Source organism: Pan troglodytes, chromosome 23 (assembly GCF_028858775.2).
Source record: "Pan troglodytes isolate AG18354 chromosome 23, NHGRI_mPanTro3-v2.0_pri, whole genome shotgun sequence".
Taxonomy (NCBI): domain Eukaryota; kingdom Metazoa; phylum Chordata; class Mammalia; order Primates; family Hominidae; genus Pan; species Pan troglodytes.
In genome coordinates this window covers 38,054,107-38,081,727 of record NC_086016.1, presented here as the reverse complement: position 1 = coordinate 38,081,727, position 27,621 = coordinate 38,054,107, and the positions used below count along the sequence as shown (strand labels likewise).

The 27,621-nt window shown below is 39.2% G+C and overlaps 1 protein-coding gene across 27 annotated transcripts in view; it reads left to right on the top strand.

Moving 5' to 3' along the window:
* Positions 1 to 27,621, top strand: part of RBFOX2 (RNA binding fox-1 homolog 2) — a 290,149-nt gene that overhangs the window by 46,048 nt on the left and 216,480 nt on the right. Inside the window, exon 1 of one of the 27 annotated variants that reach the window (XM_054675462.1) lies at positions 21,253 to 21,398. The exons of 21 other annotated variants lie outside the window; for them this stretch is intronic. In XM_054675462.1, the coding sequence (XP_054531437.1) occupies positions 21,357 to 21,398 (42 nt within the window). In that variant the 5' untranslated portion in view covers positions 21,253 to 21,356. Of the gene's footprint in view, positions 1 to 21,252; positions 21,399 to 25,682; positions 25,753 to 27,621 lie in introns of those variants that run through there. 5 more of the 27 variants (XM_054675463.2, XM_024352858.2, XM_024352861.3 and 2 more) reach the window with 5 other exon arrangements.

The following is a 27,621-nucleotide window of genomic DNA, read 5'->3' as shown; positions in this document are numbered from 1 at the left end:
TGAAAAGCTATTTGTGTTGGGAGCTGGAGCTCAATGGTAGGGCTGTGGTAGTTTTGTAGGCCACACTCTCTTGCTGTTTTGCTTTTGGGACATAACACTAATAAATAGGATTAGTGGTTTTTTTTTTTTTTTTTTTAAACGATACCCTTAGCTTGTTAGAGTTAAAACAGCTTTTGTTCTAAAACACTCTATCAGAGACTATTAAAGAATGATTTTTCTTATGTAACTGTTGCACTCAACATGTTCCATTGTAGGGACTGTAGCGTGGTTTCTATTCAGATATCCTGGACCCTCAGACCTCAAATTACCGTCCAACCATTTCCTTTTCTCCTACCCACTTCCCTGTTCATTCTGCAGTTCTTGTAATCACCCCAGCAAATGTTTATTTAGCACCCGTATGCCCTGTACCATGCTGGCTGTTGAGGATGTGGAGGGAGGCAGAGAGAGAGAGACAGTCCATGACCTCAGGGGCTCCCAGTGTAGTAGGGAGACTGGTACCAACAAGACCTATAATGTGGTAAGTGCATTGAGAGAATTGAGTAAATGGGGAGATGGGGGGAGGAGGGTCTAAACTAGCTGGGACCGGTGGAAGTCAGGGAAAGGGACCTGGGGGATGTAACAGGAGCTATCCTTCTGTGTTTTAAACAGTAGAAAGAATAGAGAAATACTGGTTTAATGGGTAGAACACAGGGTAGGGGAATTAGGACTCTTCCTTTTCGGTCTTTTGTGTTCAAAAGTATAGCAGCTTTCTTTGCTTCTTGCTCCTAGCATCAGATTATCTATTCCCCTGGAATTATGTGGGTTGGAGAAGAATGGAAAGGAATTTGCCCACCTGCATGGAGAGAGAGGGAGGCAGTAGGGATGTGGGTGTTTAAAAGCCCTTGGCATGATTGGCTGTAAGTACAGATGGCTATTTGTGTTACCATTATTGTAGCTGTTATGCCTACATTCCCTTTGGTGTGCCTCTCTACAGGGATAATTGTGGGGTCCTGACTTATAAGTCTTCCTGCTGCTGGATAAAATAGATGCTGATGTGTTGTGCGTTACAGGGTATACAGTGAATTCTGTGTGGGCTGTCTTCTTACTGCTGCCTTGATCTTTTGGGGCCTCGAACATAAGGGGAAAATGTTTAATTTTGTGTGTGCAAATTCACATTGGTGAAAACCAGTAAAACCATAAAAATGGTTATATTCAGTTTTCCTAAGGGATTGACCTCCAAATGAAGCTAAAATTAACTTTGGTGAATGCTTGTATTTTTAAATTTTTAATTCTAATTTTTTTTTTTTTTTTTTTTTTTTGAAATGGAGTCTTGCTCTGTCACCCAGGCTGAAGTGCAGTGGCATGATCTTGGCTTACTGCAATCTCCGACTCCTAGGTTCAAGGGATTCTTATGCCTCAGCCTCCTAAGTAGCTGCGACCACAGGCGTGCACCACCACACCTGGCTAATTTTTGTATTTTTAGTAGAGATAAGGATTTACCATGTTGGCCAGGCTGGTCTCGAACTCCTGGCCTCAAGTGATCTGCCCACCTTTCCTCCCAAAGTGCTGGGATTACTGGTGTGAGCCACCACGCCTGGCTGAATGTTTGGATTTTTGAAAGCGTTAAATACCAAGGGCTGAGTATCTAGGGAAAAGGTGATTTGTCTGTGAAATCCAAGGAACTGGCTACATTCTGTGTGTAACTCTGAGGGAAATAGAACAGAAAGAGGATGGGCTTTACAGTTGATCTGCATATTTTTTGTTGTGGGACCTTGCTCAATCTACCTAACTTTTCTCAAGCCTCAGTTTTTTCATTAGTAAAATGAAGATAATAATTACTACCATAATGTTGTTTTGGTGATTAAAAATTTATTATTCCACTACTAAAAGCCTTTCAAAGGCTTCTTTCTTAGTATTTATGTCCCAACAGAATGGAATCACTTGCTATCTTTTTCTCCTCTGTGCCTTTATACCATTTTTCTTGTATCTCTTTTTACCTCTCTACTCAGAACATTCTCCATAAAGTAAAACACATAACATAAATACATAAGCGTGCAAAGTCATGTTTCTTCTTAGATCTCAGCCAAATGGTATTTTGTTTTCAAGGAAGCCTTTCCTGAGCCCGATCCCATTCCAGTCTGGAAGATGTCCTTTCTTTTAATTTATCTGTCCCACCTGCTAAACTGTAAGTTCTCTGAGGGCAGAGATTGTCATATTTACTATTGGGTCTTCCTCTTTTTTGTCTTGTAAATGGTGTATGGTCTGTATGCAAGCTGCTTGCAAAACTCAGGGCAATACCAAGAGACATAGCGCCCCCCACCCCCGCCCCTAATTGATTTATAACCAGAAGAAAACCGCTTAATTTGCACCTAATTGATGGTAAAGCCTGGTTACTTTGGGGATAAGTTTGGCTATGAAAGTAAACCTGATGCTTTGTGCTTTGGTAGATATTTAACTTTCGTTCTCTTTCATACACAAGAGTTACTCCTTTGCTTTGAGTGGAAAACCATTAGAAAACCAGGGTAGAACTTTCGGCAATTATCCAGTTTAGTAATTGGGCCAAATAGTTCTAATCTCACCACAACCACTACTTCTTAGAAAATGATCTCTTTAAACAAAACATGGAACATCTCTGAGGATGAAAACCTAAGGGAAGGAATAGTTGGAGATCCCCAAATATACTCATATAGATTCCCCCCATTCTTTTTCCTATTTATGGGTATTCAAGCCTTGGAGAGATGTGTGTGTGTTGATCACATAGGATCTTTTACCTACACGACCTAAGTATATTCCATTGTGGCCATTGGTCTATTTTTTCTATACATCTCAAATGTTATCTTCTAATAGGTCATAATGAATTTGTGGTGGAGTAAAGGCCCAACATTCCCTGTACAAGTAAAGGCAAACCATAGCGCCAGTAACCCTTTACTAGTTTATAAGTAAAGGCTATTTCTGTTAGCCTGAATTCCTTGAGGGCAGGGATGGTCTGATTGATTTTCCATCCTCAATGATAAGTAAAGATATTGGCACATACTTCGTTACGTGATGGTTACCTATTTGTCGAATGAGGTAGCATGGTGTAGTAGATTAAAGGCTCCAGAGTTTGACAGACTGAGTTAGTATGGACTGACACTTGTTGAGCCATGTTTTAACCTTTCTGAGCTTTAGGATCAGCTTTTGTTGTGAGAATCAAAGACATTGTACTCTTAAATTCCTGTTAGTGGATGGCTATTATTTTTTCTCCATTGATTCTTTATTTTGAAATAATTTCACATTAGAGAAAAGTTACCAGAGCAGCTAACAACCCACAAAACACCCCAAACTCCTGGATTTTCTTCACTTGGATTCCCCAGTTGTTAATATTTCACTGCATCTGCTTCATTGCTCACTCTGTGTGTTTGTGTGTGGGGTTTGTGTACATACATACCCTTTTTCATTGTGCCTTTTCTGAGCTTTTTTTGAGAGCAAGCTGCAGATGTGATATTCCTTCACTCCCAAACACTTCAATGTGTATTCCCCGAAATAGAACTTTCCTATATAACTGGCAGAGATCTCCAAATCAGGAAATCAATATTAGTACAACGCGACCATCCATCCACAGACTTCGTTAACATTTTGCCAGCTGTCCCAGCAATGTCTTTTTCCTTTTTGGTCCAGTATCTTGTCTAGGAATATGCATTGCATTTAGTTGCATGTCGCCTCAGACCTCTTCAGCCTGGAACAGTTTCTCAGTCTTTACCTTTCTTTCATGTCCTTGACATTTTGAAGAGTCTAGATCTGGGTCCATCTGTTTCTTCATGGCAGCAGTAATATCATTTTCGGCAGGAATACCACTGCAATGATGCTATGCTCTTCTCGTTGCATCATATCTGGAGGCAAATGCTGTCCCCCGCTTCCCACTGTCAGTAATATTGTTAACCTTGAACAGCTGGTTAAGCTGATGTCTGCCAGGTTTCTCCACATCAGATTCATCATTTTTCCTTTTGTAATTGATTATTGTCTTGTGGAAAGGTATTCTGAAATTATACTACTATCCTGTTTCTCAACAGATATATACCTAACCTCCTTAGCGCTATTGACGACTCTTTCCTGAACCAACCAGTTTTATTCTGTCAAATGCTAGTCCTCTATTTCTGTGTCTGCCTGTATTTGTTAGATGTCATTCTGTTACAAAGAATTTCCCTTTTTCTTTTGTTTATTTCTATCAGATGGACTCATGGATTACTATTTTATTCAGTGGGCTGTAGTCCATTTCTATAATTTTACTCCTCAAGCTTGAGGGAGCTTGAAAGTTTAGCCAGTGGGACCTGCTTTATGCTGGTTTCTTTGTCCTTTTGACCTGTCCCCATCATTCATGGGACATTTCCTTATTTTCTGCCACAAGAAGGTTTTCCAAGTTTATTTTGTACTTTTCCTACCAAAGCCTTGGAATCAGCCATTTCCAAGAAGCTCTGGTTCTTTTAAATGGAGGATAGTAATTAGAAACCAACATCTGGGTGGTGGGTATGCATATTGCTACTAGAGTGTCATTGCCTCTAGGCTGTCTCAGCAAACAGCTAGAAATTGTGTGTATGTGTACATATATATGTACATAAACACATATATACCACATATACATCTATATTTCCATGTCTCTTTGTGCTATATACGTATATATACATGCATGATGTTTGTGTGTGTGTTACATATTTTAAATTATAAAACAATGCATTTTATATTATAAAATCATGAATTCACACTGATAACTCCATTAAATGCAGCCAACCTCTTTCCATATTTGTAAATATATTCTCCAGTAGGGAAAAACTTGGCTCCCCTTATCCCCAATATGTTTACTTATTTGCTCAGTGTAGCCAGTTTTCCAACCGCGATGGCTGACTCCACCACCTCTGTACCCTACTCCTCATGTTCTGGAATCCTCAGTCAATGGGCTCCTTTGGCCCATTCTTCCTTGTGGCTTCCTAATCTCCCTAGAGTTTCCCAGCTTTACCTGTAGTCTTCCAGTGCCCCCTGACCCCCAACCACTCTTATCTTTGGCCTCTGGGCCTGCTGTCCTGTGCATCCTTGATTCCTCAGCTCCTCACCTACCTGTGTCCTTGGCTGCTGTGCTAACTGCTCTGTGACGGAAGGGGGACAGGGCTTTTTTTTTTTTTTTTTTTTTTGAGGGGGATTTTATACGTATACACGTATGTATACGTGTGTGTGTGTATGTGTGTGTGTGCATGTGTATATATATATATATATAGTTCATTCAGGTATAATTTACGTGCAGTAAAATTCATTCTTTTAAGGCTACATTTCTATGAATTTTGACAAATGTAATATAGGCATGGAACCACTACCACAATCAAGATATAAAATGCATCCATTACCATAGAAGGTTTCTTCAGGCTCTTTCACAGTTAGTTCTCTCTTCACATCCGCAGCCACTGGCATCACTGATCAGATTTCTGTTCCGATGATTTTGCCATTTCTAAAATGTTATATAAATGGAATCATGTATTATGTAGCTTTTTGAGTATGGCTTCTTTCACTTAGTGTAATTCTTTTGAGATTCGTCTGTACTGTTTTAGGTATTAGTAATGCATTCCTTTTTTGCTGTTGAGTAGCTTCATTTCTCTTGGGTAAATACCTAAGGGTGGGAATGCTGCTGGGTCATGTAAGTGTATATGAAGTGTTTAAGTGTATGAGAAACTGCCAAACTGTTTCCCAAAGTGGCTGTACCACTTTGGATTCCTGTCAGCAATAAATATATCTACATTCTTTCCACTATTTGGTATTGTCCGTTGTTTTTTTAAAAAATGAGAGTCCTTCTGATAGGTATATAACGGATATCTCTTCATGGCTTCAATTTGTATTTTCCTAAATATTAATGATGTTTAGCATCTTTCATTTGCATATTTGTCAGTCATATCTCTTTGATGATGGGTCTATTTAAATGTTTTGCACATTTTTTTAAAATGAGTGGTTCATTTGCTTTTCTTTTTTTTTTTTTGAGACGGAGTCTCGGTGTGTCGCCCAGGCTGGAGTGCAGTGACGCAATCTTGGCTCCCTGCAACCTCCGCCTCCTGGGTTCAAGAGATTCTCCTGCCTCAGCCTCCCAAGTAGCTGGGATTACAGGCACACGCCACTGTGGCCAGCTAATTTTTTGTATTTTTAGTAGAGGCGAGGTTTCGCCATGTTGGCCAGGCTGTCCTTGAACTCTTGCCTCAGGTGATCCCCCCGCCTTGGCCTCCCAAAGTGCTGGGATTATAGATGTGAGCCACTGTTCCTGGCCGGGTGGTTCATTTTCTTACTGAGTTCATTTTGAAATTCTTTATATATGTAGCAAATCCTTTTTCTGATACACATTTGCAAATATTTTCATTCATTCTGTTATTACTTTTATATTATAAGTGTGGCTTGTTTCATATATAAAAATGTTGGATTGAATTCTTGGGGGCTTTCCTTTTTAGCCCTTGTGCTGTGAATACACAAGGGAAATATTTGTGAAAGGATGGATCTAGATGTTGAGGGAGGTGGAGATCTTGGAGGATCAGGTGTAATTATCTCTCCTCAGTGACTGGAGGTACTTGTTGAGAACAGGAAGGAAGGACTGAGGGAAAAATTAAGGGGGGTGGTGGTGGTGGTGGTGGTGGTCAGAGTTTTTGGTTGGAGGATTTGGTATAGCAAATTCAGGGGTGGGATAATGGCTACTAGAATTGTGTAAAATAGAAAGATAAGGAGTCAGGGGGATTTAACATGAAAAGTGTTGAACCTAGCTGAAATCAAACAGGGAGCTGAAAACAACGTTAGTAACCATGTTGTTCAGCCTTTTCATTTGATAGGTAGCAGATAGCCTTAAGAGAGGGGATGCGATTTATTGAAGATTATATGGGTCATGAAGTGGCAGAGTTAGGACTTAAATTCAGATCTTTAAGGACAGTAGTGAAGGAGGGGCTCAGCCCATGTAGGAAAATACATTTGGGGGTGTGAGCAGGAGGTGGAGGAAAAACTAGAATTCTAATGGCATATGTTTTTGTTATTCTTTATATCCTTCACATAATTTATAAATATTCTTCTTGTATCTCCTCAGTATTAAGTAAAATAACAATAACAAGTCTAGAATGACAGCAGAATTAGTGATTGAGCTGGTAATAGTTTGACCAGAAATCAAATTGGAATATATCTTGGGTCAAACAGAAAACACTAGTGATCAAGTGGGAACTCATTTTTGGCACAACATGAAAATTTGATTTTTTTTTTTTCTGTTCCTGACATCAAAAGGGAAAAGATACTAAAGACAATAAAAGATTATAGATCTGAATTTTGCTTGTTACAATTAGCTTTGAAAATACTGACTCCCAAGGTTAGGATTTACTGGGATTAGAATTGCCTTTGAATTGAAAGAGAATGATAAAAGGAAATACCTAGAAAACCTGATAGTAATAGTTATTTCATTGGATTCCTAATCTAAATCAGGCACTGTGTTAGGCTTCTTGGCATTACATTTTTTTAATCTTTCCTTAACTTTGCAGAATATTTTTGGTGACATTATGTTCCTATTTTATCAATGCAGAAATTAGGATTCAGAAAAATTAAATGATATGCTTAAGGTCATATGACTAGTAAGTGAGCTGTGTTAATCCCTAGGATTGTGTGGTGAACAAAGCTTGTTCTCCTTTCCTTTTACCAGTGCTAATTAAAGTGTCATTTGTAGACTGGTACTAGTTTGCTGTTTATTACCAATTCATACAAGATAGGTGCAGAAATTGATTGTATGCACTTAGAACTTCTATAGCAATTTGACAGAATACTTTTGTGAGTGTTAAGTCTAACAATAAAAAACTGGGGCTTGTATTTTATATTTCTTGTTTTTTAGAATTTCATTTTTCTAATAATTCATTTTACTGCACTTTACAAAAGTATGATTCCCTGATGGATTGGAAAGTTAACAGAAAAGGTTGCTCCTCACAGTTTGAGAAGCCCCGTCTACTACGTTGCCTCTGTGCTTTCGAGAGACTCTGATCAGGATGAAATTTACTTTAGTATTTCTGCTGAGTTTTGAATGGCTGGGGAGAGAAGGTCAGAGAAAAGGGAAGAGGCAGTAGGGAAAAGATGAGGCTGCAGGGGAGGAATCTTTGGGAGGACTTTGCCCTTAAGTGGTAGCAGTAAGATGAGGGCAATAAGATGAGGGGGGATGCCCTGCCTCCTTTGGTTGAAAGTAGTGTTAGGATTGTGGCGTCTTTCTGTAGAGCTCTAGCCTGTTTTTGTTGTTGTTGTTGTTGTTGTTTTTGTTTTTGATACGGAGTCTCGCTCTGTCACCCAGGTTGGAGTGCAGTGGTGCGATCTCGGCTCACCACAACCTCTGCCTCCTGGGTTCAAGTGATTCTCCTGCCTCAGCCTCCTGAGTAGCTGGGATTACAGATGTGTGCCACCACACCTGGCTAATTTTTGTATTTTTAGTAGAGACGGGATTTCACCACGTTGGTCAGGCTGGTATTCAACTCCTGACCTCGTGATCTGCCTGCCTCGGCCTCCCAAACAAAGTGCTGGGATAACAGGCGTGAGCCACTGCGCCTGGCCTAGCCTGTTTTTTAATTACACCCAGTGGCAATTCTGGTGTTAATAGAGGAGAACGAATGTAGGAAAAAGAATTTACAGAAATAAAGCAACTGGATGTAGGAGTTCAGAAAATCTAAAAACTCCTTTTCTCTCCTTAGAAATACAGACACACTCCCCTTGAAGTGTTTTCCCTTTAAGGAAAAGGCGGCAATTCTTTGGCAGGGTCAAGAGTTTTGATTGGCTCCTTCTACTGCTGTTTGCCACGAAGAATCCTGACCAGTCCAGTTTTGTTTAGAGCTGGTTTGGGAGTCGGCCGAGCTGCCAAGTTCTCTGTGCCTAATTTGAAGTGTATTAATGTTTCAGGAGTGGGCCAAATCTCTTATAGGCACCTCCTACAGTTCAGCTTTCCACGTTCCAGGAGGAAATGTGACCCTGCTGTTTCGGGAACCCCACCTCATATAGTCTTAACTTCTCTCTGAATGTGTTTGAAGTCTTGCCAGCGTAGAGAAGGGAAGTTTAACACACTAAGAGAATACATTTTTAGGGAGCCTGCCCACAAGGTGGTTGGTCCCCTATGCCGTGGCCAAGGAAAAGGAACCCACTCATCCTCAGGTTACTTAGCATGTGAGATTAAGGCCTCAGCCCATATAGGAGTAATTTTCTCTTCTTCTGGATGTGAAATGGTAAAACAGGCCCTTTAAGAACTAGACCATTTTTAGTTGAGAGGAAAACATTGATCACATTGGCTCCAGATAAGAGCAGATACTGTGTGTACTTCCTGGCAAAAACTTTGTATGTGGTTCACAGCAATTCCTGCCATTCTGGTTGTGTCTGAGGGGCTGACAACAGACAGTTCTAATCTCAAACCTTTTACTTGCTGGACTGGTTCTTAATCCCAGAAACCAGCCTGAGGTCAAGAATTGGTTCCTAATTGCCATAGGTATAAAGGTGGCGCTCCTGTTGAGGGAGTTTTCAGTGTTCCTGCTCTGGTTGTCACCAGTGTGGCTTGGGAGATGGTTTATGTTGGTCTGTCCCCCCTCTATGGATATAAACTAATTGTTAAACAGTTACTGACTCCTGTAAGTTTAGACAGTTTATAGCGCCAGCCTTTAAATTTCATGGTGAAATATAATCTTCAGATTTATTAGAACAGTTTAATGGAAGAAAATAAGAGGAAGAGCTCTAAAAAGGTGTAGACTGTCAAAGAAGGCTCGTGGAGGAAGCATCAGTTAGAGGACTCTCACAGTACTTTATAATTACCTCATCATTATCAAGTATTGGACTAACATTGTCTTTGAACATCTCTCTCTGTTGCCTGTAGATTATAAACTTCTTGAGGATAGGGCAGTTTCTATTCTTTTTTTGTATTTGAATCTGGCCTTCTTGATCGATTTGGTAAATATTTATTGAGATCAATTAAAATAAGATGCTTTAAAACTGAGCACAAAGGAGAAGTTACATTTCAGTAGCTTAGGAGTGAATTTAATTCTGCAGGTCTTGGTGCTGTACTTCTTTGGTGAGTTTGCTGGGCCCAGATGGCTAGGCTTGTACTTTCCTTAGACATTTTAATGGCCTGTCTTGGTTGTGATGTCTCTAAGCACTAGGAGGACAGGGAATATGGCTCATAGAAGAGGGTGCCAGCTGAGAGCTTCTGTCCATTCTCTCCACCCACACACAACTCCTTTCTGTACAGTCTTTGGTAGGTAATAAGAACATTTCTTTAAAGTGGTGATTCCTGGGTGAAACTGGAGGCCAGTTTTGTGTGTACTCTTATGTTTTATTAGGTGTGTGGGGTTTGAGGAAGTTGTGGTGCTGGAAAGAATCTGCCTTGCCCCATATTACTGGTGAAAAAATAGAGACCTAGGAAGGATAAATAATTTATTCCAAGCCATATGGCTGCTTAGTGGCCATCAAGACTATTGTCCAGGTCTCCTTAGTTCTAGACATTTACCACAGTACCGGGTAAGTCCCATTTTTTTTTTTTTTTTGAGAAAGCATTAGTAAAAATCAAATTTACAGAAACGAATATAAGCAATTTAACTTAGGATTGTGAATGGAAAAATATTTTTCCTTTTGAATGCTAGGAGAACTATGCCAGAGTTTCTTTTTTTCCTACTTTTTGCATGATTTAGAAGATAGAACACATGAAAACAGTTTCCTAAAGGAGATGCTTCATTTAAATGCTTAAAAAAAGCAGGCCACTTCGAATTTCTAAAAATAGCATTTAAAAAACCCCAAAATGGTCTAAAAAGGGATTTTAGTTGCATGAAGACTATACTGTTTGGGGGGTTTCTGGGCTCTAGGGAGGATGCTAGCTCTCTGAATGCTTTATGTTCTTATATGACTCATCTTGTTAGTGGTGACCCCAGAAGGGCAGTGGGAGAAATATGTTCCGAAGGGTGATTTGGAAGGAAGGGATGATTTGGAAGGAAGGGATGATTTGGAAGGAAGGGATGAGAAGGTTGCAGGCAGGAAAACTGAGCTTAAGTGGTTTTAGAGAGTGTTTTTTTTTTTTTTTTTTTAGGGAAAAAAAGAAAAAGAAAAAGAAAAAAGGAAAGGCTGCTAGGAGCTTGGTCCTAACTGATTCCAGATGGGCCTGCTACAGTACAAAGGTTTTCAGTGTGTTTGGGATGGGGCTGACCAAGAAGGCCCCCTCAGCACTTCCTGTGCAGCTCTGCAATTGTACGCACCTAATCAGAAACAGCCCTTACTGCTGGAGCTCAAGAGCAACGTCTCATGTTGTCTTTGTGCCTCATTCTGTGAACTGCTCCCTTTGCCTGCCCTGTTTACCTCCCTCTCCTAGTCTCTTTTCCTTTCTAATCTTTTCTATATTTGTTTTCAGGGAATGTTAAAAGGAGGGGAGATATGTATATATAAACATATGTATATGTTTCTTGTGGGTTGGGAGCAGAGAAGAGAGGGAGGAAGGAATGGCCAAATTAAACGCAGATGGTGAATATTTAGGAAAGGAATTTTTTTCTGGACCTGGGAGGCATTTGCTAGAAATGGGGATTGGGAACATGAGAATGTGAATGAGACTTGGAAAAACAAGCCACTCTTTATTTTTCATTTTTTTGAATCCTGCACACTTGTCTGAATGGTTCAAAATATAACATTGCATGGGGATGGTTTATTTACATTGTAAACTGAGTATCACTGGCCCTGTGTAGCTGTGTGCCAAAGGGTGAGTGTGACAGTGACTTTAAACTCAAAGGAAGTAGGAAGGTGTTTTGCACCCACATCCCATGTAGTATTGTTGCCAGGGGAGCATACCTGATGTGCTCTGACGTGGGCTTGAATTTGGCCGTTTTCCCACCTACTGCAGTATATCAGGCACTCTGCACAGCTTAAAAGAGGGTTTTTTTTGGTGACACTCAGCTGCGGGCACTATGAATTGTTCTTTTGTGCCCTCCTGATTCCACCAGGGATATATTTTATATATATACTTGATTTTCTATTTTGCTTCTATTTTGGTTGCCTGGTTATACTGAGGGTATGCCTGGTATTGACTGTTAGTTTTTTGGGTCTAGCTGATGATTACAGAAACTCTGCCATCCCAGGGATCCATTTAGGTCTTTGCAATTTTATTCTAATCCACTCAGCTGTTGTACTGATGTTGTTGCGTAAATGTGAGCTTATTAGGATAGACTATGTAAAAATATACTGTGTTGGCATAAAGCCCTTAGCAGCATTGCTTTGTTTTGACCTCTTCATACTTTGTGTCCCTTTTGTCCTCTCATAAGCACCATGATCACATTTCTTCTTCTTGTTTTTTTAGATAGGGTCTCACTCTGTTGTGTTGCCCAGGCTGGAGTACAGTGGTGCAATCCTGGCTCACTGCAGTCCCGAGCTCTTGGGCTCAAGCGATCCTCCTACCTCAGTCTCCAAAGTAGCTGGGACTACAGGTACATGCCAGCATGCCTGGTTAATTGAAGAGTGTGTGTTTTTTTTTTTTTTTTTTGAGATGGGTCTCACTGTATTGCCCAGGCTGGTCTTGAGCTCCTGACCTTGAGCAGTCCTCCTGCCTCAGCCTCCCAAAGTGCTGAGATTTCAGGCATAAGCCACTATGCCCAGCCACATTTTTTCTTGAGCCAAATGTACAATATATCCTCTGATGAAAAATTTTAGTGCTATTTCTAGGTAGCGAGGATGTCTGGGAGATAGAGTTTGGATGCTGAAATATTTGATTTTTTGGGATATTTTTGATGCTGTAGGAATAATGTGTCAGAGTATTTGAAATTGGGATAGCATAAGACAAGTTACATGGTCACCCTTCTTGAGTGAGTCTTAGCAATATAGCATTGCAACCGACGGAGAATTATGTTCTCAATTCAACAATAGGATCTTTCTCACTGTGATTTTTTTAAATCCCCCATTTGACTAGGTGTAAAGAAGAGAAGGTAGCTAAGATGTTGTTTGTTTTTCGAGTGGCTGTTATTTGCCAGGTACCAGACTCATGTTATCTCATACAATTTATCAGAACTCTAGGATAAATGGCCTCAAGTCCATTTGCAGGTGAGAAAACTGCACATGTGCGGTGTCACACAGCTAGCTTTGTTTCAGAGACAGGCTCAACCCATTGTGTTCTGGGCCTAAAGGTGATACATATTCTTCCACATTGTGAGTTATATATAAATTCCAAACCCTTCTCAGAAAGAAACTCCTTTCTAAGGGTAATGTGGTAGTTAAAAAGATTTTTGAAAAATCACTTTAAACTTATTTTTATTGTCATCCTTGTCCCATTTTAAGCATACTAACTTCCTGCCTCTGATATATAAAGAGCCGATGCTGGAGAGAGGAAGGAGGCAAACCATTTTGTCATGTTTATGGAGAGACCTCAAGGCTCTAAAAGCTGCTTTTATTTTTTTGAGACAAAGTTTCCCTCTGTTGCCCAGGCTGGAGTGCAGTGGTGCGATCTCGGCTCACTGCAACCTCGACCTCCTGAGTTCAAGTGATTCTTGTGCCTCAGCCTCCCAAGTGGTTGAGACTACAGAGGCGCAAGTCACCATGCCTGATGAATTTTTGTGTTTTTAGTAGAGACAGAGTTTTACCATGTTGCCAGGCTGGTCTCAAACTCCTGACCTCAAGTGATCCACCTGCCTTGGCCTCCCAAAGTGCTGGGATTACAGGTGTGAGCCACTGTGCCCGGCCATAAAAGCTGCTTTTTTTTTTTAATTAATGGAAATTTTTATTGGGGGTAATTGTAGATTCTTATGCAGTTGTACAAAAGCTACTTTTGAAATGGCAGAAAGGCAGAAGTTCTGATCTAGAGGCAGGCAGGTACCTCTTTTTATCTTCTAGGGCAGTGTGCAAGGAGAGTGTATGAGGGGCTCTTGAGACCCCACTTCACTTTACTGCTCTCTGCTGTCTTTGGGATGTGCACTTGTCAAGTACTCTTAAGTGCTGTGTGCAAGAGGCACCCATTTGCAGTACTGAATTCAGGCCGTACCTTGAAATCTTGTTGATTTGCTTGAGCAGAGACAGTGTTCAGAATGTAGGGATAGATTGCCGGTGGAGACAGTAGTAGACCTTGGAGGAAAATCGTAGGAATTGATGGGGTGAAGCAACAAGATATCTTCAGTTGGGATCACTGTGAAGACTCCCTACAATGTTTTTTCTTTAATGCTCATCGTTTGTTGCTAAATCTTTATTTATTTACTTGGTATAATGTCTTTTTCCCCAATTCGACTGAGCTTCATGAGAGAAAGGACTATGTCTGTTTTCCGCACTGTATTCATGGTGCCTAGCACTATGGGACCATAGTAGGTGTACATTTTATGAAAGTTTGTTGAATGAATGAATGCCATGGGAAATTATGGTTCCTGTTGAAGAATTTAATCCTCAGGTCAAGCCTTTGTCTGTTGTTTTGCATCAGAGGAGTGACTTTGAACATTTTCCTGATAAAAGAGTTTTAATTCCATAAGCTTCTTTTCTTCTTGTTTACTACCTTAGCTCAAGATCTTCTCTTAAGCTCTACTCACAGAGTCTTGCTTTATTTCAGAAAATGTGCTTAAGACCTGGAAGCCCAGTCTGTGAAGCATCTGGTTTACCTTGACCTGTAAAATTATCAGACTGCTTCTTTTTCCTCCCGTTCTGTGTGTTTAAGAGAGGCGCATAATTCTATTTTGAGGCTTATGATAGAATAGGAGAATAAAGCAAACTCGATGACTCTGTTTACTTTAAAAACTTGTTGCTCATCTAAATTGGTTGAATGACTATCCCTTCCCTTAACTAACCCTTTCAACTTTTCATCCTGGATTGACCTTCCCAAATTTATCTTTCATAAAAAGAGGCCATAAATATATTTGATCTCTAACCCACTGGGACTCTTTTTTAAGTTTGGCTTTTGGCTTTTTTTTTGGTAACCTTTTTCTCTAAGATCAGGAAGAAAGGGATAAGAAATTGTGGACAAGAAAATTGGAAAACACTGAAGAAAAAGTTTAGGGTTGTGTGGGTGTGTGAAAGCATATGTGTATACATATACATGTTTTTCCTTTCCTGCCCCACTGTTCTCTAGCTAGAATGACCTAGATTTTTTTTATTCTGGGAAAAATTGTATTATTTCTGGATTCTGCTGTTGCCTTTAAGTAGTTGGACTAGAAGATGCTGGACTTATAACTTACATTTTTAAGTTCTTTCTTGTACTCTTAAGAAAAGTGGTAAATGGTACGGATTTTAGATGTGTGTACTGGAAACAGTAGCACTAATAAGGAAATGCCTTTGTCCTCCTGTTCTTTGTTGAAGTTAAAATCAGCTTGGATAGCTGAGGATGGTGGAGGGTTATTTATTATTTTTGGGCTCCAATGTCAAAATTCTCAGTTTTATTTAAACACTCAACACAATTGATATTTGAGTGTCATGCAATTATTAGCTAAGGTTAGTATTCACTTAGGTTAGGAAACATCTCTTACCATTTTCGTCTCTTGTAGCACCTAACACAGCCCTGGGCGCATACGAGGCACTTGATAAAAGCTTGATGAGTTTAATTTAATGTAATCTTGCTTAATTCATAGATTGAGTTGTTTGACCTATTAGGTGGAAGAAAACATCATTGTCCATTTTTTTTTTTGGTAGGGTATTTTTATTTTTTATTTTTTATTTTGAGACAAGGTCTCGCTCTGTTGCCCAGGCTAGAGTGCGGTGGCACAGCCTCCCGAAGTGCTAGGATTATAGGAAAATTCACATTTTAAATGCTACTTTATGAAAGTTTCTAAAAGAAAACATAGAAGAATGTTTTCATGATATTCTTTACTTGAACTGGATATAAATGCTGACTATAAAGGAAAAAATGATAATTTGACTACATCAAACTTAGGAATTATCTGTTCATTAAAAGACGCCATTAAGAAAGTAAAGCTAGATGTGGTGGTGCACACCTGTATTCTTAGCTACTTGGGAGGGAGGCTGAGGCAGGAGGATTGCTTTAGACCAGGAGTTAAAGATCAGCCTGGGCAACAACATAGTAAGACCTCATCTCTACAATTTTTTTTTTTTAAGTTGACTGGGCATAATGCCATGTGCCTATTGTTCCAACTACTCCAGAGTCTGAGGAAGGAGGATTGCTTGAGCTTAGGAGTTCAAGGCTGCAGTGAGCTATGATTGCACCACTACACTCCAGCCTGGGCAACAGAGCAAGACCCTGTCTTTTGGAGGGGGAAAAATTATATGTATATAAAAGAAAGTAAAAAGGCAAACTACAAAGTAGGAGAAAGTATTTGTAGTATAGGGATCTGGCTAGTCTCTAGAATATCTAAATAACAACTACAAACCCATATATAAAATAAGTTCTTTTAATGAATCTTTTGAACAACCCAGTAGCAAAATGGGCAAAATATTTGAATAGTTACTTCACAAAAGATGATCTCCAAATGTTCCAAAAAATGGTCAGGATCGTTAATCATCAGGCTAAAGCAAATAACCACGATGAGATATTATCACACTACCTCCAGAATGACTAAAATGAAAAAGGCAGACATTACCAAGCATTAGTGAGGACGTTCAGCATCTGGAACCCTCATGTGCTGGTGGTAGGAATGTAAATTGGTACAACTTTGGAAAACTGGCAGTTGGTAGTATCTACCAAAGCTCAACATAAGTGTACCCTATAACCAGTTATTCCACTCCTAGGCATACCCAACCGAAATGTATACATGTGTGCACTGAAAGACATGTGCAAGGATTTTTAGGAATAGCCTCAAGCTGGAAATGGCACAGAGGCCTTTCAACATTACTGAAATATTTTTCAGTAAATTATGATATATTTATAAGATGGAATACACTCAACAAATGGATCAGTTTTACAGATATAATGTGGAGTGAAAGAAGCCAACACAAAAGAATGCATAATGTGCAATTCCATTAACATAAACTTCAAAACAGGCAGAGTGAATTTATGGTGTTAAGTCATTGTGGGCTGGTGGGAGTGACTTTGCAAAGGCACAGGATGGGCTTCTGTAGTGCTGGTAATATCCTATTTCTTGGCCTAGGTGTTAGTTACATGGCGGGGGTGGGGGGGACGGTCACTTTGTGAAAATTCATTGAGTTATGCACTTAGGTTTTTTGCCTATTTCTGTATATGTAATCGCTTTGGTAAAAAGTTTACTTTCTTCTACTTGCGTTCTGTGATTGCTACAGCTGATAGATAGCTTTCCCTCCATACACATACTGATCCTTTTCCTGTCGAGCTTGTAGGATGTGAGTGTGCACATACATTTTTGTGTTTATGTGTTGGGGTGTTATGTGGGGATGAAGGTGCTTTTTAAAGTAAATGTAAATTTGCTTGTCAGATATTCAACATGCTGTTTCAAACAGCCACAGGAAAGTAGAATTGATGAATAAGCTTCATTGACCACTTTTTAAACTAATTCTCCAAGAATAAGAGGGACATTTTCATTCTACCTAATAAGGCAGCAGATTTGGATTTTCCTCTGCAGACAAAAGAACCTCTTCATTGAGGGTCTCAGCCACTAACAGCTTCATTTTCAGAAGGATGTACCTCATTTTGGCCATTATTCTTATCGTGGAGACTATGAGGAGAACAAATCTCCATAATATTATTTTTTTTTTCCCCTTTTACTCTGTGGAAATCTAACTCAAAGTAAGGCATTTTAGGAAAACCTAATTTGGGTTAGGTAGAAAATCTAAAAGATGTTGCCTTGCCTTCTCTTAACTGGTCATATCTCTCAATTCTGAACCTGGCCTTAGTAAAATTCTTCAAAGTTCAAATTTGTTATGTTGTCTTATGACCATCCCTTTGTAAATCTTTGTTCTCCCTCCATGGAATGCTCTTACCTTCCTCATTTACTTAAATGAACTCCTGCTCATTCTCCATGGCATCTTCTAAAAGTAGCCTTTCCTTCTGTGTGCTGTCACCATACCTATATACACCTTCGCTATATTGAATACCACACATAGCTCTATTTATTTGTTCTTTGGTGCCAGCCTTTTGAGATTATCGACTGGTGTGTGGTAAGTATTCAGTAAGTATTGGAAGAAAGAATGGATGATTGAAAATATTATTTGAAAGACAATAACTATTTTCTAAAGAATAAAATCTGATTATAATATTTGACATCAGTAGATACATTTTTTTTCCAGAAAAGGTGATTGTTTGCCTTAATTTCAGAGTAAAAAAGGATATATGTTTACAACAGGGTGTATGTTGTGGCTGTAGGAGAGAATGATGCTAACTGGTTCACATGGGAAGCAGACACGTGACCTTGGCCTCTTTAGCATGGTCCTCTAGTCAGCTGATTTAATTTTAGTGGAATCCCTGAAGAAATGCTCTGGTTCTATATGTAGAATGTAGAAATCATAAATCTAATGTATAGATCCTGACTGCATTAGGGTTTGTGGATTAAAACCAACAAATAGACTGTGTAGGTATTATGACATTATAACTGGGCCAGTGTAGGCATTATGACAGTGATAATTTTTTTCATCTCAAATATTATGAAATTAATTCCAGAATGTTATCTGAAGTTTTGTCATTTCATTTCAGCATGTAATTTCTCAAGCCAATTTTAATTTAAAAAGATCTGAGTAGAATCATTGCCGTTTGTCCAGAAGTTTAGAATAATAGGATTAGAATAATAAATTAATAAGTATTGAGTGCCTACTTAGAGTTTAATACTGTTAGTAATACATGAAAAGTATGACTTTGACCTTGATGTCAAGTGTCCTATATTTTATCGATGGCATAAGAGAACACAGATGTAAAATGATTTCTAGATGTTTTTTTCCAACCCTCACTATCTGAAAATAGGAAGCTAAGTGGAAAAATGCACAGTCTTTGGAATCCAAACAGATCTGGGTTAGAATCCTGGCTTTTTTAAAAAAATGAAATAATGAGTATATAACCATGGTCACCTTGACATCACTGGAACTCTGTTTCTGTGTTTGCAAAGTGGAGTAAGAATGTATACTAGGCAGGGCATAGTGGCTCACACCTGTAATCCCAGCACTTTGGAAGGCCAAGGTGTGCAAATCGACTGAGGTCAGGAGTTCGAGACCAGCCTGGCCAATATGGTGTAACCCCATCTGTACTAAAAATACAAAAATTACCCAGGCCCGGTGGCACTTGCCTGTAATCCCAGCTACTCAGGAGGCTGAGGCAGGAGAATTGCTTGAATCCGGGAGGCAGAGGTTGCAGTGAGCCGAGATGGCATGACCGCACTCCAGCCTGGGCGACAGAGTGAGACTCCATTGCAAAAACAACAACAACAAAAAGAATATATACTAGTGTTGGTGTTTTTATTTTTTTGAAATAGCAATGACACATATAAAACTCTTGGAACGTAGTAAGTGCTCTTAATGTACGTTTGAGTCAAAGAGTAGATAAATGGAGCTTTGTTTTGCAACTTTCCACTTAGTCTAGGCCATTGCTGATAGATTTCTTCATAATAAGTCAAGTTTAGTAATTGATTTGATGGGCAATCTCAGAAACTGCTTTAGTTTCCCTCTTGTAGAATAAGGTGACTGTGCTTATTATTAGTGCTTTTAATACTAATTAATTATTAGTGCTTATCATACTTAATACTTAGTCAGTGGAACCATGGTGTCCATAGGAATGCTTTCACACAAGGAATGGCTTGTTAAGGTCAACAAGGAGCGAAATAAGAAAACAAATATCTCAGAGATGGGCTAATCATATTGCCCCCCACCCCGCACTGCAATGTGGGTTTCAGTTGTTAGCATGTGCTTCATCCTTTGCTGTTTTCCACAACAGTTATAAAGCTTTTTCTAGATGCCTGTGTGTTAACTAGAGGCATCTTGACTCTTTTGACTTCTCTAATTGTTCTAAATTGTTTAAGTTTTCTGTGGGGTAGATGACTGTTATTACACTAAATTATTCTTCTTTCCTGTCTTTTTTTTTTTTTTGCTGGAGAGTTGGTGCCCTGGAGTTGAGTCTCTGCTTTGCAAACTGAAAATACAATTTTCCTGTGTGTGCCTTATTTTTTTCATTCCTTTTCTCCCTTTCCTACTACAAGGCTCTGACCTGCTTGGAGCCCTTATTACTTGGTCACAGTTGATACTTTGTCCTTCAGAGTCACATAGGACATAGCCACTGCGTTGATTCAGTGCTCAGCTATCGAATATGGCTCTGAGAAGGAATTACTTCTCTAGAATGCAAAGTGGGCATCTGAGCCAGAGAATGAAGCCCTGGTCCATATTTAGTCATTATTTAGGGACAGTGAGGAGTAACAATTTCAAAATTAGAGTTTGGATTAAGCAAAGAAAATACTAGTCACAAATTGGCTGGTGTATGAGGTGAGTAGAGCTGGAGTTTTACCAGAAGTAGAAACCTTTGTAGGAACTGCCTGTGGTTCAAGAAGTTATGTATATTTTATGGTATATCTATGATTATGAAAGGATAATTTTCTAAAAGTTTATGTTCTTCCTCTGGGGATTGTTAACATCTGTTAATATCCACAGGAATTTTACTAATAATAATGCCAGCTTACTCTTGATTCAGTCCCTTTGACACAGGGACCCAAACTAATTTACATTAATTTTGTCAGTAATTCTTATAATATCCCTGTGTGGGAGCTGCTTTTTAGATGAGGTATGTGAGAATTTGTTAAGTTTACATAGTAGGTCAGTCCCTTGGATGGAAAGTTGGACCCAGGATTTGTGCTTCCAGGCTTAGTGTGTTTGATCACTGAAGTGTGCAGTCTTTTTACCTAATTCTCCTCCCCATTTATTCTTCCTATGATGGAGGAAATCATATCAAGGAAATAGCAGGAGAATTCCATCTTCTAAGAGGTTAAAGACTTTTCTGCCTTGAGGTGTGGAGTTCCCAATCCTTGGCTTAGGATGGAAGGAAACAGCAGAACACTGTGATGTTCAGCTGAAATGGCCCAACTGTTTTTTGCATAGTTTTTTGTTCTCTTTTTAAAAATTCTCCTGTTGGGAGGAGGTGAATGTGAGAATTTTCTCTCTGTCAATCTTATATGTGAGGCAGGTGGCTTGGTTGTTTTTAATGCTCTGCAGATATCACTACTTGCTTTTGGGTTGGGGACCAGAGAGGAGGAGGTGAAGCAGCCACTTTTGGGTGGAGTTGAGAGGAGGGTACAATGTTGGAAGGAGGACATTTCTCTGTGTTTTCTTAGTCATAGGACTCTGAATCCCAAGTAGCTAAATTTAGCTCAGGTTCCTGTTGAAAGCATCGTCTTTTTGGGGCGGGTGGTGTGGGGAGAACGGAAAACCTTTTTGTGTATCCTGCTCCGTGAAGCCAATAGGGAAGCAGGAGGAGGTGAGGTTGCCATGGAGATGGTAGCTGTGTGCAAGGGGAGAGCAGCAGGGTTTAGAATTCCAGGAAGGAAGAGAGAGTGATGTCATCAGATTCCATGGACCAGCCCAGGAACCCCTGTGAGGTTGGTGGGGAGTTGGGTGTGTGGGGGGTGGTGGAGTGGGAGTTTGTGCAGGGGAATTGTGGCTTCAGTAAGGTGTGGGGAGTCCAGTTCAAGCAGAGAGGTCGGTCGTGTGGAATTGTGCTGAGCTGCATTAATGCCTGATTTAAAAAAAAATCTGGAAACCATTCTGAATTTGCAGAATATTTTCTTTGTTGAAAGAAGACATTTATTTAACAAAGGAGCTCATCTAGATGTAGAAATGTAATATGTTTTTATAGTTGTATCCCTGAAGTATTTGTGTGTGCCTTTATCCCTTGTATGTGAGGGTATTTGTGTGCATATTTTAGTATATAGTTGCCTTTGTACAATACCTTTTATGGTGCTGCATGCAGTTAAATGCTTCATTAATGCCTGCTGATGGTATTTTTTTTATATGGATTGGTGTATATAAATAAAACACACTTAAAAATAATCTGAAAAGAGTATCAAAGCAGTTGCTTTTTCAGCAGAAAGGAAGACTGCATGCTTCAAGACAGTTGTTCTGAACATATGCATATTTGTGCTGATAGTGAAGGGCAAATGTGTTTCTTTTGGTATGACTAAGAGGCTGCTTTTTTTTTTTAAACAAATATAACAGAACCTGTGCATCCAAATGAATATTGCCCTTCAAAATAGTCACCTTGGCTGGTGATACAACCGTTGCGCAAAACCTGAGGAACTCTCATTCGGAATCGGCTTTAGAGATGAGTGATGAGGAAAACGTTTTCAATACCTAACACTGAATTTTTTTATTTAAAAAAATACCTACCTAGGTTTTTGAAAGACACTAGGTTTCTTCGAATTGGCTCTTCCTGATTTTGTGGTGTTGTCAAAGAGTCAAATCTGTGCTCAAGTGGTGAGCTTTTACCCCATTTGAAGATACTTAAAGTCATGGGTTTAGGCTCTGAAGGCATTTTCATTTTCAGATCAAGGGCTCTTTAAATATTTAGTTTAGCAGTGGCCGTGTTTTGAATGATGGTAGCATCTGAGGAATAAGAACATAGCCTTCCCAGGGCGACATCTTCTGAGGTGACCCATTTGGATTTATTTGTTCAAGTGTGTCTGTTAAAATCAGTGACATTACCATTGGGTAATGTGGGAAGCAGCTTTAGATGGTGTGTCTGAGGGCACAGACTCTTTGAAATCGGGTTGGTTCAAGTCTGAACCCCTGTTCTGCAATTCACTCACTGACCTTGGACAAGTTAGTCTCTTGGTGCGTTGGCTTCCTCATGTGTAAAATGGGAATGATAGTGCTGTGAGTACCAACCTCACAGTGTGGTTTGAGGACTAAGTAAGCTAATATGTAAAGCTCTTAGACATTTGGTGTGTTCTCAGTCAGTGCTTGCTGTGATTATTGTCGTTAATAATTATATATTTCTTTGAATTACAGAATTCTGAGGTAGAATGTGCCTGGAGATAGTATAGCTGAGTAGTCCCTGTTCTGTACAGTTGGTGTATCGTATCTGTGGGGTCCACATCTGTGCATTCAACCAACCACGGATTGAAAATAATTCAGAAAAAAAATAACAATGCAACAATAAAAATAATACAAATAAAAATACTAAACTTCGTAGCATTTATACTGTATTAGGTATTATAAGTAATCTGGAGATGATTTAAAGTCTCTGGGAGGATATACATAGGTTATATGTAAATACTGTGCTATTATACATCAGGGACTTGAGCATCTGTGGATTTTGGTGTCTGAAAGGGGTCCTCAAAACAGTCCCCCATGGACATCGAGGGATGACTGCATTGAAGTCAACCTGGACCTCATTCCAGACACTACTGAATCAAGGAGGGAAATCTGTAGGTTTTAGATTATTCCCAGGTGATTCAAATGATCGGTCAAGATTGGGAACTATTGAGTATAATCTGTTTACAGTATGGCCCCAGCACTAGAAGCTTCATTTCCTGGTAGATGCAGAAATCTCAGACGCCAGTGTAGACCTACTGAATCAGAATCTACATTTTAACAAGATACCTAGTGACCTATCTGCATGCTAACATTTGAGAAGCACTGCTTTTCTTCTACCAATGGGAATAATTGGGTGATAACCGCAGGTTAAAGATGAATTATCTCTCAATTTTTCCCATTGCTGGAAGGGAAACAGTGTGGCTAAACCAGTGTGTAGATAATCATACACTTACCTTCCCTATTTCTTGGCCTAGGGATAAATGCTTTTCTGGACTAAACTGCTGCGTAACATGTAACAGAAAGAACAGTTATAATTATGGCTCTGGCTCTACTGTTTACTAGCTATTTGGCCTGGATCCAGTCACTTAATCTCTCTGAGTCTGACTCTCCTCACCTGATAATGGAAATAATACCCAGAAATAATGTATATCAATTATCTAGCGCATTGCAGTGCCTGCATATGTCACTGGCTTTTCCTTTTCCCTTGCCTTCAACCTTTCATTGATAAATCTGTAGTGTAGTTCTAGTCCCTTAGAAAGGGCCACCAGTGGAGTCTCAGTACCATCTCATCTCTGTGGGCTCTTCTTGCCCTTCTCCCAGCTATCTTGAGTATTTAATTGTATTTGCAGAAAACTAAGCTTTACACTATATATATATATATATATATATATAGTTTTTTCTATCTGTTTCTGCAAAATGCCTTTTACTTAATGGAGACTATTATCTAAGAGGGCTAGAAGATGAAGAACTAAAGGATTTGAGTAATTGAGTTGATACAGGAATCAAATTATAACGAGATATGACAGGCAGCTCTTTTATGAATTCTTAATAGTTGACCATTTGTTTAAAAAAATGAAATTCCTGGTTTTTAAAACTTGGCATCAAGAAAAAAAATCCTCGGTAGGTTTGAAGTTGTTTGAAGTCTTTTAGATTGGTTCCAAGCAAGAATTAATGTGGTAATTATCAGATCACTGAATTGGTAAGTAATGAGCATTATCTTCTTTCTGACCAGGGAATTAATACAATAAAAGGAAGTTCAGGGACTTGCTCTGAGGACACTAGTAGTAGGTGGCAGAGAGTCTAGGTCAGAGAGTTGGCAGTTGTAGCCAGTAGGGCATTGGAAGCAACAGCAGCAGGAGGAAATAGAAAAGTCCAGTTTTACTCAGATCTTAATGGACTTAGGGATAGGCAGGATTGTGAACTCAAAGCATATAATAAAAATTGTTACAATAATAGTTTTTCTCTATGGGGTAGGTATACTTTCAGGTGCTTTGTATACCTTGTGCCTAAACTTAACATCCTTGCAAGGTGTAGACATGATCACATATATTTTATAGACCAGAAAATAAAATTGAGGCCCAGAAAGGTGAGTAACTTGTCCTAAGTTGTTCCTCTAATAAACACCAGAGCTGGTTTAACATCATGTTCAATAGCAATGTGAGTGAAGAGACTGTTATAAAACTCAATTGAAATAATGTCTATCAATTAAAATAAAATTTATTATTTTGTCTATAATGACTTTTTTTGGGGTAGAATTGTTAATTTAAATTTAGACTGTGATAGTCAACTCAGCCTGTCTTAAAGGGACTTTTTTGAATGTTGCAGAATGATCCTTTGAAATGTATTTCTTTTATACTCTGAGGCTAATTAAGAGGTATCTTTTGTTTTTTTAAATGCCAAAGCTTGTGAAGTCTTCAGTTTAGTGAAACACCAGTTTAAATTGAAATATCACAACACAAACTGATTTGTTGGTGGTTATCAATCGGCATATTTAGTCATAATGAGTATTCACATAATTGTGTCTGTTAGTCTGTTATTCCATTCAGATCCAGATGTAGATAATTATCAATGATTGCACAGAGTGAATCATGTATTTAGACAGATTTCTAAGTTACGGTTGGAAGAACTACAAATGAGAGGACTTGGGTTCCAGGCCTGTTTTTGTGACCTTGGACATGTCACTTGAAACTCAAGGGAATGAACCTGAGTTTCCCTTATCAATCAAAAGAGAATAATGTTATCTATCTAACAGAATTGTTATGAGTAGGAGGATGTGCCTGACACTAATTTCTGCTTCTTAGACTAGCTCTGTAACCTTGAGAAAGACATTTAAAACCTTGTGCTACATTGGTTTTCTTATCTGTAAGGTCAGTCTGTGCTATGTGAATATGGTTGCAAGGTAAGGAGGGTGCAAGTAAAGTAGCTGAATTAGAATTAGATGATCCCTATGGGTCCCCTCATAATCTGTGGTCCTGTACTAGTCAGAACTGCCTGTGTGTTGGTATGTGGTGAAGTGTTACATACAACTAAGATACTGTTTCTTCTTCTTCTTATTGTTAACAGGGCCACCCCATTAAGGAACAGGCACTGTGTAAGATATTGCATGTATTACCTCAATCCTTGTAACAATCCTATGAGGTAGGTAGTATTCTCATTTAAAGATGGAAGAATTTGAGGCTGAGAGATGAATTAGCTTTCCACAGCCATAGAGCTAGTTGGTTACCAGAGACGTAGATCAGTGTGATTCTAATAACTGTACTTTCCCCCATACCTCACTACACATGCTATTGTGACAGGCCAAAACTAGGACATGGGCTTATTATGCCACAAACTGCCTGTACCAAAGAATATAATGACGACTGAGTAATTAAATTCTTCACCACCAAACACTTAACAGTTAAAGAAGGGGAGAAAGCCAGTTTCACTTCAGAGTGTTCCTGCTGAAGTAGTAAAAATTATTACTATTACTAATTCTCCATCCTCGATTATGAATCTTTTTAATAATCTCTTTGGCAAAATGGGTAATACAAATAAAGCACGTCTGCTGCATACTAAGTATGACAGTTATCTAAAGGAAAACTGCTTCTGTGATTGAGTTGCCAGCTGAACTTTTTTCATGGGATGCCATTTTTATTTGAAAGAACAACTGATAGACTATGGTATTCGGACGTTTTATTAAAAATGAATGAGGTGGCCAGGCGCAGTGGCTCACACCTGTAATCCCAGCACTTTGGGAGGCTGAGGCAGGGGATCATGAGGTCAGGAGATCGAGACCATCCTGGCCAACATGGTGAAACCCCGTCTCTACTAAAAATACAAAAATTAGCCGGGTGTGCTGGCATGCGCCTGTAGTCCCAGCTACCTGGGAGGCTGAGGTGGGAAAATTGCTTGAACCCAGGAGGTGGAGGTTGCAGTGAGCTGAGATTGTACCATTGCACTCCAGGCTGGGCAACAGAGCAAGACCCTGTCTTAATTAAAAAAAAAAAAATGAAGCAAGCCTGTCATTTTAAGGAAAACTGATATTTGTGGCCAGTGATAAAATTTGAACTTTCAAGCAAAAACTAGAGTTTTGGAAAACTTGTATCCTGGCCTATGAGCTTGACAGCTCTGGCCCTTAAAAGACTTTTCAGATGAGATTGGTGGTGATATTAGTGAATGTGAATTTTTTGATGTTATATAATGAGATGTGTCAACAGTTGGAAGATCTTTATAACTTAGTGAACTTGTATTTTATAAATGAACAACACATAATGTTACAAAATCATGCATAGGCAAAAAAAATCTATTCCAAGTACAAGACCAATGAATTTTTATATTAACAGTATGAAAAAATTCATTGATAAGGTTTCACATGCCACATTGCAACTAACCTTTGGTACAGTATTAAAGAAGAATATCTAGAGATAGGCAAAAAGGCTATTAAAATACCTTGCCTTTTCCAGATACAGATCCATGGAATGCCAAATTTCTTTCTTATACTTCAGAATAATATTGAAACAGATTGAATGCAGAAGCAGGTATGAGAATCCAGCCATCCTCCATTCCATCTCCAATCCCCAGGCCACAGTCTGGTACTGGCTTGTGGCCTGTTAGGAACCAGGCCACACGGCAGGAGGTGAGCAGCAAGCACTACTGCCTGAGCACCACCTCCTATCAGATCAGTGGCGGCATTAGATTCTCATAAGAGTGCATACCCTACTGTGAACTGCGCGTGCAAGGGATCTAGGTTGCCCGTTCCATCTAATGCCTGATGACTTGAGGTGGAACGGTTTCATCTTGAAACTATCCCCACCCTACCCCACCCCCCATGGAAAAATTATCTTCCATGAAACCAGTCCCTGTGCCAAAAAGATTGGGGACCACTGTTCTATTAAGTTGGATGTTAAAAATATTTGTAGAAATGTAAAATAATGATACTCTTCTCACTAGTTTAGTTTACAAACTAAACCATTTTCATAAAATATTTTTTAGGCTAATATAATGGTTGGTTTATTATTGATACTTTTA